Below are 17835 nucleotides of genomic sequence, written 5' to 3'. Positions count from 1 at the left end.
TGAAAGAACATGAACAGCCAGACCAAAATAATTGAATTACGTTTTTTTTTGTGGCGAGGAAAATAAATTCAGAAATATTACGCAAGATTACTGCATTTTGTAATTGTAATAGCGATATAAATTTTTCGGGTTAGGAAAATGTATAATAATAACTTGGGATGTATTTAGATCTCAACTCTTGGTAAAACGGACAGATAATGCAAAAATGGTACTCGTACACAATTGGTATTACATAAAATACAAACTCTTTTTGTGCGTGTATTATGGAATTTCTATCAGTTTCAATACGTAGACAATGGGCAGAAATTCTTAGGCGACACAATGCTTTCCTGTAACAGTCTTTTTGGACTGTTTTAGAATAATTCTCTTGACCAAATATATATTTAAATTTTCTATAAAACACAGCTTCGGAAATAACTCGAGTCCACTTTGCCAATTTTGAATATCAATGTCCAAGCATCGCTGTTTGAAAAGCTTAACAAAGTATTCAGAGTTCCCCACCCCTTGGTTGTACCATGCCTCACCCAGACCATAAGAAAGAAGTAACATTTTTAAATTCAGGGCCCAACACTTTTTACCCTTTTCTGTTTCATGGTACTGAAACGTGTAAGATAAATAGACTAGTCTGTGCCGGGATAATGATAAAATGCGAAGCCAGTACTTAATAATCCTAATAAGTCTAAACGTTTTAATAGTAAACCTACCTAACTCCCCCCTTATAGCCAAATCTGGTGCATTAAGATAGACTTTCAATATAAATCGACAGAATTTGTTTTGTATAATTTCAACTTGATTGCCATTATGAAAGCCCCAGACTTCGCTAGCGTACATTAAAATTTGTAGGATTTTACCATCAAAGATTTTAAACGCAATATTTACATCAATACCATCAAATTGCGAAATCAATGGTAGTTATGATAATAGTAGTAGTATTGGTGAGAGTGATTGTAGTCATGGTAGCCATGGTAATGATGGGCATGATGCTAGTCAATGTAGTCATGATGATCGTAGTGGTAGTATTGTTAGTAAAGAACACATAATAAGGGTGGTATAGCCATGGTCAAGATCATGAAGGCATCTTTATAGTGGTAAGTATGATAAGTACTGGTCAATAAAGCAATACATAACTTTCAAGTTTTTTTATTCTTGGAAAGTGGACTAATAAGTATGACCCTCCTTCAAGACTGACATAAACAATGCAACGTATGCATGATAATTAACGACCTTCCACTAATTCCACTTTTCCTTACCCTTATAAAAAACGCCAGTTCCCTGACGCAAACAACCGTTGAAATGACAAAATGTTTTGAAGAAATAACACACAATCGTATGAATATTCCTGTTTGCCTCAATTTGTTAACAGCCAATTGTAAGCGATGTGCTGGATGTACATGAATAGCCCACACTATTCATATACATCATTGAGTTTTAGATTGTGGGGCAATACATAGTGGATTCATCATGTCATGTCTGTCCCCCGGGGTCTGTCCAAATTAAATAACTTATCATAGATCCATAACACTTAAACTTGTTTGTTACTAGGAACCCACAATACCACGACTACTAATTTAGTAGAGTAGCGAGACGATGATGAATTTTGCTTTACACGAAATATTTCAGAATAGGCAAGATCTGCTTTATTGCCCTCGTTGAAGGTAGACTACTACTCCAGTGGAGTGCGCATACTAGTATTTTAGAGCATATAGAAGTAACAATATTTTTTACCAAAATATGTATACAATTATTAGTTTTCGAGTTAGTCGTCAGCAGTGCTTGCTGTATGACAAGTTACTCAATGGTACAAGTTATGTAGCGCCCCCAAGCGTTGGGCACTCAGCGTCGTTGAGTGCGAGAGCGAGAGTGCAGTGACGGTCAAAGAAAACGATTCCAGCTGGAAATTGTATACATAACGATTTTACGGCGAAGATACATTGTTTTTATGCATATATGCTGAAGCGCCAGGAAAGGTTCAACATTTCGATATCAACTCATGTCAGACTGAACCTTGTTTATACGATTTGCACGTTGTTGCTAAATCGCAACTGAACTACGGAGTTGAAATGACGAGTCGAGGTGCGGAGGTCCGAGCGAGGTATGTATGACTGATTTTTAACCGAAGTGTTGGTTGGTTGGTTTAATCATTAAATTTTCGGTTAGATATTATACGTCGTTGGTTTATTATTTGAGAGATTACGTCGCTAGGATATTTGCGAGAGATTCTTGGCAAGAAACCATGTACGATTTATTTGTTTAATTTGTGTTTGGACGGTCGACGCCATTTTGTTGTCTGTGCAGTAACGATTGGGAATGTTACGACTAATATATCTGGAATTGTAAGATGTCCGCGGCACATTTAGGATCGTATCGAGGCAGTACTCGATCCACTACTGCCATAAACAGCTCTCACCATCACAGAACAGTTTCATATTCGCCACCGAGAGGACACGCACAGTCATCGCCGGGCTACATTCCACCAAGAGCGAGGTATTGTCTCGACTGACGACCTGAATTCATTTTAGACGCTGTGTGTAACAATAGCCAAGGGCGTGTATACTGGTCGTATATAAGCAATAGGCAAACTACGAGATTTTCATAATTGAATTATCGTCTAGGCTTTTAATTCTTATAGTTTATAGTTTATAGTTTACAGTTAACTGTTATAGTTTCATTGAAAAAATTGTATCCATTCATTGCTTCTCCAATTATTTGGTAATATTGGAATGTTTATCGTTTTGTGAATATAAACCAACCTATATGCATGTTCGGACAGGTTTAGTGTTTAAATGCCTCCAGTTTGACAATAGTGTATTTGCTACCGGGGTCATACATGTATATGAAACGATTGAATTAAAAGAACCGCTCCCTTTCTGTTAGATCTTTACCGTGAGATCAAATTTGTCCATTATGATCCGTGTATGATCCAATTTTTTCTTCTATCCATAATTTTAATTTTCTTTATCAATTACCTGACAACTGAAGTATGCATTGTTGGATCAAGAGAATTGACGGTATTGTTGTCCAGGTGAATGGATTTCTACTGATTAGCATGCTGGTAACAAAGCATCAAATAGTCCATAACATTTTAGGAGAACAAGTACAGTTACTGCCTTAATTTAAAGATCACTTGTTGTAGCATTGAAAAGTAATAGGTTACACTAAATATTGACTTAAAATACCAAAATTGGCAAAAATTTTACTGATTTGCATTACCACTGACAACATGCTATATAATATTTTTAACTATGAATAATTCTGCTAGCTCAATTAAGCAGTCGCTAGAGTAGACTGGTAGGCTAATTTATTAAAACTATCGCATGTCATCCAGCTCCCTGAATAGTAAACATTTTCAATATGAGTAACCATGCAAATTTCAATATATCTAATTTTAACTTCAGTGTATCTAAATGAAGGTTACCTGTATTCTTTCAACTGTTTTGTTTATAAATTATTCCATTTCAGAAACAACATGCATAAAGTCGTGTTTCCAAGAGTGTGTAACAATTGCGAGTGTAAAACATTGGACTATAATTCTATTTTGAATCTTCTTGCAAACTGTAGTGCTTTCAATCTTGTGCATATAGTTGAAAATTGTGAAACTTAAAATCTTTATTTGTAAAATTATCTGTTGTTTTGGCAATGATTGCACATTCAGTAATTGATTATTATAACAACATTCATTAAATACTGACAACAAAAAGTATCTACCTCCTTATAGACTTAACTAAACCTTAATGAACTTGAGTCTGTGGGTAAACATAGACAAAGACTTTTTAAACAAACTGTAGTTAGTGTTTATCAAAACACTACTGTGTTTGTGTAACTGTGAATCTATTGTGATGGTGTTTTTTTTTTTAATTGACTCCTTTCTTTCCATTTTTTCAATTAACCTTCTTGCAGTGGCCATTTTTTTCAGTTGACCATCAAATCACAATATTCAGATTCTGTCTCTGCCTGTTTTTGAGTGTACTCATCATGGACTGATCTCTTATGTTTACTCATTTTATGTGTAATATAAGAAATGCTTTTTTGAACAACCCCTTCCATGATTTCATTTTGGAGGATTTTGTGCTATAATGTAATGTTAGAGGTCTGGATACTGACTTCACATAATTCGTAAGGGTTGTTCACAATAATTTCTTATATAATACATACATTTATTTATTTTAGATATGTACATCACTGTTTAGTAAATGGGTATGGGGTGATTAAACTTTGAAACTGAAAGCAAAATTGTTAACAAAAATACACTACTATACTCAAACTATTATTATTTTTATTGTAAGGCAGTCTTGCTGATGAAGTTCCGCCTTGTTACTTCCAAAAAATGATGCTGATCAAGCACAACTGATTGTTATTGTTTTTCTTTTAAAAGCAAGAAGTAGAGTGTGATACATTACCGGTATTACATACCTTCACTTTCACGCAAATTCTATACATGGTAATTGGTTTAGAGTGAGAATGTCCAGGGTATTTTGTGGCCCAGTGAAGCGTGAATATAACCATTGCTATGTGGAGTACCGATATGTTTGTTCAAAATTGTGACATTCACATCAATTCGGCTTGGATTTTGTAAACCAGTAATGTATGTGCTAGTTACCTATCAGTAAAATTTATTGACATCTTGGAGGCATCTTATACAAATACTACTGCTTAAATTTGGGTGTTTGATATTTGCCCTCCTAATGTTTGGCATATGATCCCCTGCATTAGGGCACAAACTCACATAATTCAATTAGTAGTTTATAGTATAGAACTAGAGTCTAGAGAAAGAGAGTCTAAAATGACAACCTCTTTGTAAATGCAGGGCTCCATCATTAAAATACTCAAGAACTGTATAAAATTGAGCTTTCTTTTCTTTACTAAAGAATCCAATCACTTAAACATTCAGTAAACCTATTGCATCCCTTACTTCCAGTTCCTGCTGATGTGTAGCTTATGTACATCGCTGTTTAGTGTCAATGTTTCATAAATTACACTTCTTGAAAACTATTGGCAATCTATATTTGGTATACACATGCATACACACGTTTTCTACATATGTAGAAATGGATAAAAATGATTGTTGCACATTTTCTACTGTTAATGCTCACCTCCATGCTTTAGTACAGTTGAATGTACACAGTAAAATCATACCACAGTACTTTGTTTATCATCATATCTGCAACTGTTAGTATGGCATTATTTTGGTGGTTACTTCAGTGTATGTTTTTTTTTATGGTGAGCACAAAATTAAGTTATATGCTTTTTAAATGCACAATTTTCTCATGAAAAACAGGGAAAATCAGTCCAAGTTTGTACAGTCTAGAATTGGAAGCACAGAGAAACACTTTGCTGATCTATGTCAACAAATAGCTGCTTATACACGAAAGACAGCTAGACTTCGAGACAAGGGTGATGATGTGGCCAAAGCATTACTGACCTACGCTGATTCTGAGACTCCATCAATGAAGTCCGGACTTACTAGCTTTGCAGAATGTATGTCGTCAGTACAAGATTATAGAAATGCAGAGGTAAGGTCCATATATATTCAGCTCTTCAGCCGATCTGGAAACATAGTGTGCTGTCAGTATTCTTGGTTATGTCTGGTACCAAATACTGTACAATTCTTAAAATTAATAAATGTACCTCTTGATGCTATCAATAAGCTGATACATCAACTAAAATTTCTATTGCATTCTTAGTCAAAATTAATTTCTCAGCTGTGTTGTGAATATATTAGGTTGTTAGGAAGTTGTCATTATTGAACACCCCAGATCAGATCAGTTCAGGTCATGGTGTTCAAGGTTTAGAACACAGTCAGGTAACAATCAATTTACTTTGGAAATTGAAATCCACAGCTAAATTTTAACTTCCTTCTGCAAGCAACTTAACAGGCAATCAATTAATGTATTTTGACATGGTTCTGCTAGACTGAGTTGATCAGTAACTGTCCTTTGAAACCAATAGGTCACTGATAAACTAATCAGAAATTCACATTGCCAAATTTAAATTCAGGACAACAAAAGCATTTGACCATGTTTACATTGTTGAAATTTAATGATTACTTCATGCTGAACAGCTCAGTAGTTAAATGATCTGGAAGTATGAAATCTGGTGTTATTAAAATGTCAAGTAAAAATCACATAATATTGAATTGTAGATGCATAATTTATATCCAGAGATTGAATGACAAATGGTTCAATAATTGATTTGTGAGTTGTTTATATCTGACAAGCTGCGGTATTTGTAGTGTAGTCTCAGTTTTTGGCAGAATGAATTTTGTATTAGTATTCTATATTTGTCATCCAGACAGGTGTTACAATGGCATAGTTGATTGAATAATCCAGTACCCAGACAGTAGACGTATCAGTATTTTACATTATTTCTATATTTATTTACAATTTTATTTCTGTTATTTAAAAAAATGTTAGTGAAAGGAATGATTAATGAGGGTTCCTTGCAGTAGTAAAAATAATACAGTTATATAAAGTACATGTACATTGTTAAAGTAAAAAGGAATACAATATAAGTACAATGTTTTACAATTAATAATTACAGACAAACTGTAATCCAATATGTGATAACATCCTGGTAAGCTGTCATTTGCTGGGGTGTATCATATTGTTTCCTTGGTTACATTATTATCTGTATTATCATAAAATTATTTCACTCAACCAAATTCATTTAAAAAAAAAATAATTTAATTTTAATTTATCTTTTCAATTTTAAAGATTTAAATTTGTGTCCTTCTGACTCGTGCTTTAACTTTTGAAACATAATGAAGCACAAAAATAATTATTGTCAGACTAATGTTTTAATGTATGTTTCACATTACATCTCGGGTGATTTGCCTAGAGATGGCAACACTGTCGATGTGGGCATGATTAACTTTCTCATGCTAGATCATATCATGGTAGATATTATGTTCATCAGAAAAATAATGAATAACTATTTATTGAATCTATCAAAAATTATTATTATTTCACACACACGATAAAAATAATTTCCATTTTTATCAGATTAATTCACTATTTTGATTAAAACAAGCATTTTTACTACCATGAACTAATAGACTTTCTACCTAAGTCCTTATTATTAACAGCAGTGTTAAATATTTTAAAATGAATTTCAGTGACCTTAGCAACATTGTAATTAACTGAGTTGTAGAAAGTTCATGCCCTTCTTTCAATGATCAATGTTACAGTTCAGACTCAGAAATACAAGATGCAAGGAAACAATAATATGATGCCTTTATTTATTCCGTAGTGTCCTTTGATCAATTCATATATTCACACACATAAAATATTGCACTGTAACAGAATTCTTTCTTGTGTAACTCTGCAATGATGACAATGTTTATCTTTTCACCAGGTTTTAAGACTGGAATCCAAAGTAGTAACACCTTTAACACTATATGGAACAGAATGTAAACATGCAAAGGTGAGGTTGCTTGCTGAACATTGCCTTCTATGCAAGGTTTTACATTTACGATTTTGTATGCACTTTGACATGACGATTGGATATTGTTAACCCATACTTGCTCCAAATGAAGCTAAACAGTTAAATGCATAACACTTGTAATAGAACATTCTGCTCTGGAGACCTTGTGATGTTTCAGTGAAGGACAACACTTTGATGCATCGTCACCCAATTCAGTCTGTTTACCTCATTATGTGATGTTGGTTGAGAGTGTTCAGTCTGTTTACCTCAGTATGTGATGTTGGTTGAGAGTGTTCAGTCTGTTTACCTCAGTATGTGATGTTGGTTGAGAGTGTTCAGTCTGTTTACCTCAGTATGTGATGTTGGTTGAGAGTGTTCAGTCTGTTTACCTCAGTATGTGATGTTGGTTGAGAGTGTTCAGTCTGTTTACCTCAGTATGTGATGTTAGTTGTGGGTGTTCAGTCTGTTTACCTCAGTATGTGATGTTAGTTGTGGGTGTTCAGTCTGTTTACCTCAGTATGTGATGTTGGTTGAGAGTGTTCAGTCTGTTTACCTCATTATGTGATGTTGGTTGAGAGTGTTCAGTCTGTTTACCTCATTATGTGATGTTGGTTGTGGGTGTTCAGTCTGTTTACCTCAGTATATGATGTTGGTTGCGGGTGTTCAGTCTGTTTACCTCATTATGTGATGTTGGTTGTGGGTGTTCAGTCTTTTTACCTCAGTATGTGATGTTGGTTGTGGGTGTTCAGTCTGTTTACCTCAGTATGTGATGTTGGTTGTGGGTGTTCAGTCTGTTTACCTCAGTATTTGATGTTGGATGCAGGTGTTCAGTTTGTTTACCTCATTATGTGATGTTGGTTGTGGGTGTTCAGTCTGTTTACCTCAGTATGTGATGTTGGTTGAGAGTGTTCAGTCTGTTTACCTCATTATGTGATGTTGGTTGAGAGTGTTCAGTCTGTTTACCTCAGTATGTGATGTTGGTTGTGGGTGTTCAGTCTGTTTACCTCAGTATGTGATGTTGGTTGCGGGTGTTCAGTCTGTTTACCTCATTATGTGATGTTGGTTGAGAGTGTTCAGTCTGTTTACCTCATTATATGTTGTTGGTTGTGGGTGTTCAGTCTGTTTACCTCAGTATGTGATGTTGGTTGAGAGTGTTCAGTCTGTTTACCTCAGTATGTGATGTTGGTTGCAGGTGTTCAGTCTGTTTACCTCAGTATGTGAGATTGGTTGAGGGTGTTCAGTCTGTTTACATCAGTATGTGAGGTTGGTTGAGGGTGTTCAGTCTGTTTGCATCAGTATGTGATGTTGGTTGTGGGTGTTCAGTCTGTTTACCTCATTATATGATGTTGGTTGTGGGTGTTCAGTCTGTTTACCTCAGTATATGATGTTGGTTGCGGGTGTTCAGTCTGTTTACCTCAGTATGTGATGTTGGTTGTGGGTGTTCAGTCTGTTTACCTCATTATATGATGTTGGTTGTGGGTGTTCAGTCTGTTTACCTCAGTATATGATGTTGGTTGCGGGTGTTCAGTCTGTTTACCTCAGTATGTGATGTTGGTTGTGGGTGTTCAGTCTGTTTACCTCAGTATGTGATGTTGGTTGAGAGTGTTCAGTCTGTTTACCTCAGTATGTGATGTTGGTTGAGAGTGTTCAGTCTGTTTACCTCAGTATGTGATGTTGGTTGCGGGTGTTCAGTCTGTTTACCTCATTATGTGATGTTGGTTGTGGGTGTTCAGTCTGTTTACCTCAGTATGTGATGTTGGTTGTGGGTGTTCAGTCTGTTTACCTCAGTATGTGATGTTGGTTGTGGGTGTTCAGTCTGTTTACCTCAGTATGTGATGTTGGTTGATGGTGTTCAGTCTGTTTACCTCAGTTTTTGATGTTGGTTGAGAGTGTTCAGTCTGTTTACCTCAGTATGTGATGTTGGTTGTGGGTGTTAAGTCTGTTTACCTCAGTATGTGATGTTCGTTGCGGGTGTTCAGTCTGTTTACCTCAGTATATGAGGTTGGTTGAGGGTGTTCAGTCTGTTTACATCAGTATGTGAGGTTGGTTGAGGGTGTTCAGTCTGTTTGCATCAGTATGTGATGTTGGTTGAGAGTGTTCAGTCTGTTTACCTCAGTATGTGATGTTGGTTGAGAGTGTTCAGTCTGTTTACCTCATTATGGGATGTTGGTTGCGGGTGTTCAGTCTGTTTACCTCAGTATATGATGTTGGTTGCGGGTGTTCAGTCTGTTTACCTCATTATGTGATGTTGGTTGTGGGTGTTCAGTCTGTTTACCTCAGTATGTGATGTTGGTTGTGGGTGTTCAGTCTGTTTACCTCAGTATTTGATGTTGGATGCAGGTGTTCAGTTTGTTTACCTCAGTATGTGATGTTGGTTGAGAGTGTTCAGTCTGTTTACCTCATTATGTGATGTTGGTTGAGAGTGTTCAGTCTGTTTACCTCAGTATGTGATGTTGGTTGAGAGTGTTCAGTCTGTTTACCTCAGTATGTGATGTTGGTTGAGAGTGTTCAGTCTGTTTACCTCAGTATGTGATGTTGGTTGCGGGTGTTCAGTCTGTTTACCTCATTATGTGATGTTGGTTGTGGGTGTTCAGTCTGTTTACCTCAGTATGTGATGTTGGTTGTGGGTGTTCAGTCTGTTTACCTCAGTATGTGATGTTGGTTGTGGGTGTTCAGTCTGTTTACCTCAGTATGTGATGTTGGTTGATGGTGTTCAGTCTGTTTACCTCAGTTTTTGATGTTGGTTGAGAGTGTTCAGTCTGTTTACCTCAGTATGTGATGTTGGTTGTGGGTGTTAAGTCTGTTTACCTCAGTATGTGATGTTCGTTGCGGGTGTTCAGTCTGTTTACCTCAGTATATGAGGTTGGTTGAGGGTGTTCAGTCTGTTTACATCAGTATGTGAGGTTGGTTGAGGGTGTTCAGTCTGTTTGCATCAGTATGTGATGTTGGTTGTGGGTGTTCAGTCTGTTTACCTCATTATATGATGTTGGTTGTGGGTGTTCAGTCTGTTTACCTCATTATATGATGTTGGTTGTGAGTGTTCAGTCTGTTTACCTCATTATGTGATGTTGGTTGTGGGTGTTCAGTCTGTTTACCTCAGTATTTGATGTTGGATGCAGGTGTTCAGTTTGTTTACCTCATTATGTGATGTTGGTTGTGGGTGTTCAGTCTGTTTACCTCAGTATGTGATGTCGGTTGAGAGTGTTCAGTCTGTTTACCTCATTATGTGATGTTGGTTGAGAGTGTTCAGTCTGTTTACCTCAGTATGTGATGTTGGTTGTGGGTGTTCAGTCTGTTTACCTCAGTATGTGATGTTGGTTGCGGGTGTTCAGTCTGTTTACCTCATTATGTGATGTTGGTTGAGAGTGTTCAGTCTGTTTACCTCATTATATGTTGTTGGTTGTGGGTGTTCAGTCTGTTTACCTCAGTATGTGATGTTGGTTGAGAGTGTTCAGTCTGTTTACCTCAGTATGTGATGTTGGTTGCAGGTGTTCAGTCTGTTTACCTCAGTATGTGAGGTTGGTTGAGGGTGTTCAGTCTGTTTACATCAGTATGTGAGGTTGGTTGAGGGTGTTCAGTCTGTTTGCATCAGTATGTGATGTTGGTTGTGGGTGTTCAGTCTGTTTACCTCATTATATGATGTTGGTTGTGGGTGTTCAGTCTGTTTACCTCAGTATATGATGTTGGTTGCGGGTGTTCAGTCTGTTTACCTCATTATGGGATGTTGGTTGCGGGTGTTCAGTCTGTTTACCTCATTATGGGATGTTGGTTGCGGGTGTTCAGTCTGTTTACCTCAGTATGTGATGTTGGTTGTGGGTGTTCAGTCTGTTTACCTCATTATGGGATGTTGGTTGCGGGTGTTCAGTCTGTTTACCTCAGTATGTGAGGTTGGTTGAGGGTGTTCAGTCTGTTTACATCAGTATGTGAGGTTGGTTGAGGGTGTTCAGTCTGTTTGCATCAGTATGTGATGTTGGTTGTGGGTGTTCAGTCTGTTTACCTCATTATATGATGTTGGTTGTGGGTGTTCAGTCTGTTTATCTCAGTATGTGATGTTGGTTGCGGGTGTTCAGTCTGTTTACCTCATTATGGGATGTTGGTTGCGGGTGTTCAGTCTGTTTACCTCATTATGGGATGTTGGTTGCGGGTGTTCAGTCTGTTTACCTCAGTATGTGATGTTGGTTGTGGGTGTTCAGTCTGTTTACCTCATTATGGGATGTTGGTTGCGGGTGTTCAGTCTGTTTACCTCAGTATGTGAGGTTGGTTGAGGGTGTTCAGTCTGTTTACATCAGTATGTGAGGTTGGTTGAGGGTGTTCAGTCTGTTTGCATCAGTATGTGATGTTGGTTGTGGGTGTTCAGTCTGTTTACCTCAGTATGTGATGTTGGTTGATGGTGTTCAGTCTGTTTACCTCAGTTTTTGATGTTGGTTGAGAGTGTTCAGTCTGTTTACCTCAGTATGTGATGTTCGTTGCGGGTGTTCAGTCTGTTTACCTCAGTATATGAGGTTGGTTGAGGGTGTTCAGTCTGTTTACATCAGTTATGTGAGGTTGGTTGATGGTGTTCAGTCTGTTTGCATCAGTATGTGATGTTGGTTGTGGGTGTTCAGTCTGTTTACCTCATTATATGATGTTGGTTGTGGGTGTTCAGTCTGTTTACCTCATTATATGATGTTGGTTGTGAGTGTTCAGTCTGTTTACCTCATTATGTGATGTTGGTTGTGGGTGTTCAGTCTGTTTACCTCAGTATGTGATGTTGGTTGTGGGTGTTCAGTCTGTTTACCCTCAGTTTTTGATGTTGGTTGAGAGTGTTCAGTCTGTTTACCTCAGTATGTGGTGTTGGTTGTGAGTGTTCAGTCTATTTACCTCAGTATGTGATGTTCGTTGCAGGTGTTCAGTCTGTTTACCTCATTATGTGATGTTGGTTGAGAGTGTTCAGCCTGTTTATCTCAGTATGTGATGTTGGTTGTGGGTGTTCAGTTTGTCACTATTAAAATTCTATTTATACATTTATCTTATAGGCTGATTTGAGAGCATCTTTTTCTGCCTACCACAAAGAACAGGCACAACAAAAGAAATTAGAAAAAATAAGGCAAAAAAACCCTGGTGACAGGCACCAAATATCTCAAGCGGAATCTGAACTGCAGAAAGCCAGCGTAGATGCTACAAGATCAACCAAAGCATTAGAAGATGAAATGGATAGGTTTGAAAAGAAGAAGCTACAAGATATAAAGGTAAGCAGACTGTATTGCATTGTGTCTTAGTGATCCATTCTTTAGCTAACAAAATGAGAAACCCATTAGGGTGTGAATTGCACTTTCCAAATGCTATGAAAAATATTGTTTGATTACAAATAATTAATTGGAACTTTACACACTGTTTATAAGCAGATGTAATATATATTGTCTCATTTCAATGTACATAATTTACCACATTGTCATCACCATTGAACACATCATGTCTGAAAGTTGCAATTATTCATACCATCTATATCTACAGCATCATTTCTCCCTTCAAACATTGCCAGAGCAGCACATAACCTGGGTACAAATCCTGATGGAAAGATAGATTGTATGAATGTACCCTGTATCTTATCTTCAGTAAGTTCTAGGGTTTGGTCTGGTATTGCAGCTTGTGTAATATATCTTTTGATCAGGATCTTTAAACGCTGCTCTGGTGATGTTTTCGTAGGTCAGCACAGTTTATCAATAACTTTGGGATGTGCTGTGTTCAATGGGGTGATGGCATGTACATGAATTCACTTTTATCCCAGAGAAGGGTTTTAACATACTGTAAAAGGGTTAATTATTCACTGGGTTTTAATTTTGCTTATTTCGCTGACTGGAAAATGCGCTAAATTAAAACCCAGTGAATATGTAAGATTGAGCATAGAACACATTATCTAAATGATAAAACCGTGAATTTAAAACCTACTGAAACCCTGAAATGCTAAATCAGCGAAATTTAAACCCAGTGAAAATTAGTCATTTTACAGTATTCAATTACCGGTACTGCTGATTTTTACCTTGCCCGTACCATCAAAGATGGAAGGGAAAGGTATATTAAGGGAAAAATTTTGTCCGGCGTTGTCGTCGTTGTCGTTGTCGTCGTCGTTAATAATTGTTATTGTGTGCATAATAACTTTACTAATTCTATTCCAAACTTTATCAAACTTGGTCACCTTATTCATCAGTATAAAGTCTTCCCTGAGTTTGAACAACAGATGTCCTGTATGAAAATATCATACAAAAATTGAGAAAATCTGATAAAATATTTTGACTGTTTCTACTTGACTGATCACTGGTGATACACATCCAAGGTCACTGATCTCAGTGGAAATATGCATTGTTGTATGTGTTCAATGAAGCAAATGATTTATCTTGTAATAATATCCTTGGTAATGTATCTCAGAATCCCATACTGGGTTTCAAAACCAACTCATGGAGAGATTTCACAGTCTGATACACATTTGCAAACCTACCAATAAAATCTTTACAGAAAACAAGATGTCAGAAAATCAATATAAGCACTGCTATGAACTGGGTGCCAAACTTTGATCAATATCTGAAGCTAATTTAATCTGTTTAGTCAAAAGTTATCAAATCAATGTGTCAATAAGAAATCATGTTGTATTTTGTTACAGACCATTTTACGAGATTTTGTCAATGTAGAGTTATCATTTCATTCTAAGGCGTTAGAAGTGTACAGCAATGCATATCAATATTTGATGTCAATAAATGATGAAGAAGACTTAGAGGTAAGTCTTTGAATTCACTTATATTCGCTTGTATTCAATACACATTGATAAATTTACTGTACTCAAAAGATTTGGTACATGGTTGATAATGAATGAATTGCTTTTTTTACAGTCAAAAAGTATAACAATTCGTTTTATATTTGACTTACTTCATCACCTTGTGAAAGGTATTCAGCCTTCTCTCTCTATCACACCTGTTGATGAGATCAAAGTCATTGTAGACTTATATTAGTTTTCACTGCTATGACTTGTTTTGGGTTGCTTATCGTTGTATCATTATAATTCAATACTATTCAAATTCCATGAAACTTTTTTGTTGCCACTTTTCCTGATATAGTATTCCTGGATTTGGGGCTCGATACATACATACTTTAACCCAGAGAACACTCACAATAGACAATTTCCTTTTCACTGCCGGATCTCGTGTTATAGATGAAATCAAACATAGTTGCATCAAAATATTGTGTGAGATTCAAAAATTGCAAAAGTACTTTTTGGGTATTTAATAATGTGCTATACATTTATTTATTTTATTTATTTAACACTTTAAGAGGGTAGTCCAAAATACAGTAAAGTAAATTTCACTGGACACATTTGGTGATGGCCAGTTTTGCTGAAGTATGGTATATTAATTCCATATACCTCTCTGTTCGACATTGTACTATAAAAAAAGTTCAAAATCGAATCATTTGATTTTTGTACTTTTGATTTGCACCTTTCACGCTACGTGAGATCCCACAATGAATGGAAAAATCACCTATTTATATACAATTTTAATAGCATATTCAGTGTACCATATGTATGGGTATGCCATTTTGTATGTACATACATATAAGTAATATACCCCGGTAACAGATTAGGCCTGACCAGAATTGATTGTATACAGGGAGTAATAAAGATTGCCTGTTATATCGATAGTTGCCCCTAACCCTTGGTCTCCAGTTTGTCAGCCCCTAACCTTGAGTTATTTTGGGTGTGCAATAATGAAGTCTTTCATATTGTTTTGTTACAGGACTTTCGTAATTCACTGAGGCCGCCGAGTACACCAGGTCAGTCTAGATATGGTATGTTTGCAGCTCATTCCAAAGGATCATTGAACTCCACTGGTCATAGTGCCAACAGAACACCAAATATGGAAAGAGGAACAAGAGCAGGAGGTTCCAGCCATACCAATGGAAATAACATGAATGATTATGATGATGATGAAAGTGAAGATGAAGAATCAAGCTATTATGCTTCTTAATTTATTACCTTTTTAATTTATTTATAACCAAACACAATGCATACTTTACATGGCTCGCATCCACCCCAATTAGTTTCATGGCCACTTTACAGTTCAATTTCAAAACAGTAGAACTTTGTCTTGGTACTGTACAACTCTACATCGATGATCTGGATGCAGCATAAACTGCAGGCATTCTGAGTTTGCCTGTGCCACCAAACTTTCACAACCTAAGAAGTTTCTATCGCTGTATTAATGTCATGTAGATATTTGTATTGTTAATCTGAACTATGTGTCTAGAAGTGTAACATACTCAATTCCTGAGTATGTGGCTTTTAATAGTTGAATTTATATGATGCTGATTTGAACAGTGTTGATAATTACATTGTGAATACACATAGGTAGATGAGTCAGTCTCTCCATGTGATGATTCATATCTTCCTTCAGGGTCATAGTTTAGGTCTGTAATGTATCACTAAAAAGAAACCTTGCACCATCAGCTCCCTTCTTCTTCAACTCCTGATAATTATTAACTGACATAAATTGCCCTGTAGATATATATCATTTATTTGTTTTTATTAAGCAAGTTGTGGTAATTGATTGTCCAATCAACTTTTTTTTAAATGTTGTTGTTCATGATATGGAACACGTCCATTGTTTCTAGAAAGGTTGGGGGTCATAGGTCATGATAACACCTGTTTTAGATGGTGTGCAAGTTTTTTTTAAGTTTTATAAATTACTGTACAATTTGATTACATGTCCACACTTGGTCTGAGTGAGAGATTATTTTGAAATAACTTTATTTTTCCAGGGTTACCTCTTGCAAATCAATTTTTTTTTTAAAGCTTTTTTTTTTGCATATTTAGTTGAATGTCATTTTAGCACTTTTTGTGGCTTTGTTCACCGTCCACATCTCATGCTTTTATAATGTAACCGTCCAGTCATCACATCCCCATGCTTTCATATTGGTAACTTTAATGTTAAATGTTACATACTAGATACTGATTGATGACCTCTTCAGACAGTGCTATTTACTGTATACTGTCTGATAAACTTGAGTACAAGATCTCTATATATTTCAATGTACGCAAATAACACTGAATAAATGACATGGTAAATACTATGTCAAATCAAAGTAAACACGTACTGCATGTGTAATCGCCTAGCTTCACTTCACTACATGTCTTCCCCTCGGCCATCCCCAAAAAAGGATGCTTAATAACCAAGAGAGCATGAAACCCGTCTAAGCGATCCACGACACACAGCGTAGCAAGATTGCGACAAAGGCCTTCAGATCTGGCTGTACTAGGATGGTGAAAGCCGAAGGGAAGACGCATAGTGACGTGAAGCTAGGCAAGTCACGCAAGCAGTACGTGTTTACTTTGATTTGACATAGTATTTACCATGCCATTTATTTGCTTACTTTATTTTCTATGTCAGCAGCAACTATGAGTTTACAATTAATTCAATGTACAATGTAGAGTTTAGTAACCTTAATGTTGAATCAAATTGTGAAAGGAATCCAAATATCTACCTTCAATACAGGTACTTTTCTGTTTAACAATTGACTTGGCACTTTTAATTATATCAGGTTCGTGTACAACTTTGCAGGTTTATTAATTTGTACTGCATGTTTTGTTCTAGTGTTGCTCATAGAATTCCAATTACTTTGCAACAATTAAAGTTGTAGCATTATTGTTACTTATAGAAACCTAGGGAGTATTGGGAGACAGTATCAAAAAAAACCTTGGCATATCCATTTTGAAATTGGATCTTTTCTACAGCTTTATTGTGGTCTTGTGACTATTATGCGACATATTTGATGTCTGTATACAAGTGAAATTAGGAACAGAATTAAATGTTTGTGGGTTTGAAATACTCTGCAAAAGCAGACAATCAAATGTAAAGCCGAAACAATCTGAATATCATCATCAAATGATTACTGTTCACAGTAGCTACATATTGTACAGGCTATATAAAGTGGTCTTGAAATAGTGCCACAACAATAGGAAATGAGGAAATATGTAAATAGGTTTATATTAATGGATACTAAATGGCATATTTCAAGTCCAGTGTTGATAGAAGCCAAGACACGAGTGTCTTTGGTTAAAGTGTATACTAGAGTTTTAGACTGTTACTATATATACATAGCATGTTACTTCTGTCACACTTCAGATGTATGCCATCTGTATATACTTCATATAACTTATCTATTTATCAAAGATAATTAACTCGTAATATATGTTACTCTGTAATTTACCCTGTAGTAATTATTTCTGAAATATATTTTTGAAGCTGCAAATTTCACAATAAATAAAATGATAAAATGCATTATGTTCTAAAGTTTTGATTTGTATGAATAATCCAAACCAGAGTTGTAATCAAAGTTGCATTTTTTCAGGTGGTGCAAATGCCTTCTTCTATAGTTAGACACATGGGACAC

The 17835-nt window shown here is 36.1% G+C and overlaps 1 protein-coding gene across 2 annotated transcripts; it reads left to right on the top strand.

Moving 5' to 3' along the window:
* The first annotated feature begins 1829 nt into the window (after nt 1-1829).
* On the top strand, nt 1830-17723 carry LOC100373815 (CBY1-interacting BAR domain-containing protein 1-like). Of its 2 annotated transcripts, none has more exons than XM_085500327.1 (6): nt 1830-2092; nt 5276-5510; nt 7351-7419; nt 12435-12647; nt 14057-14170; nt 15183-17723. In XM_085500327.1, exons 1-6 carry the CDS (start codon nt 2061-2063, stop codon nt 15411-15413), a joined length of 894 nt encoding a protein of 297 aa, XP_085356453.1. In that variant the 5' UTR covers nt 1830-2060; the 3' UTR covers nt 15414-17723. The 2 variants fall into 2 exon arrangements, with proteins under 2 accessions (XP_085356453.1, XP_006818258.1); XM_006818195.3 differs by lacking the exon at nt 1830-2092 and adding an exon at nt 2264-2484.
* The last annotated feature ends 112 nt before the right edge of the window (nt 17724-17835 follow it).

The sequence above is a fragment of the Saccoglossus kowalevskii genome, chromosome 6 (genome assembly GCF_978046115.1).
Source record: "Saccoglossus kowalevskii chromosome 6, keSacKowa6.1, whole genome shotgun sequence".
NCBI lineage: Eukaryota > Metazoa > Hemichordata > Enteropneusta > Harrimaniidae > Saccoglossus > Saccoglossus kowalevskii.
This window is presented reverse-complemented; position numbering and strand designations above follow the sequence as displayed.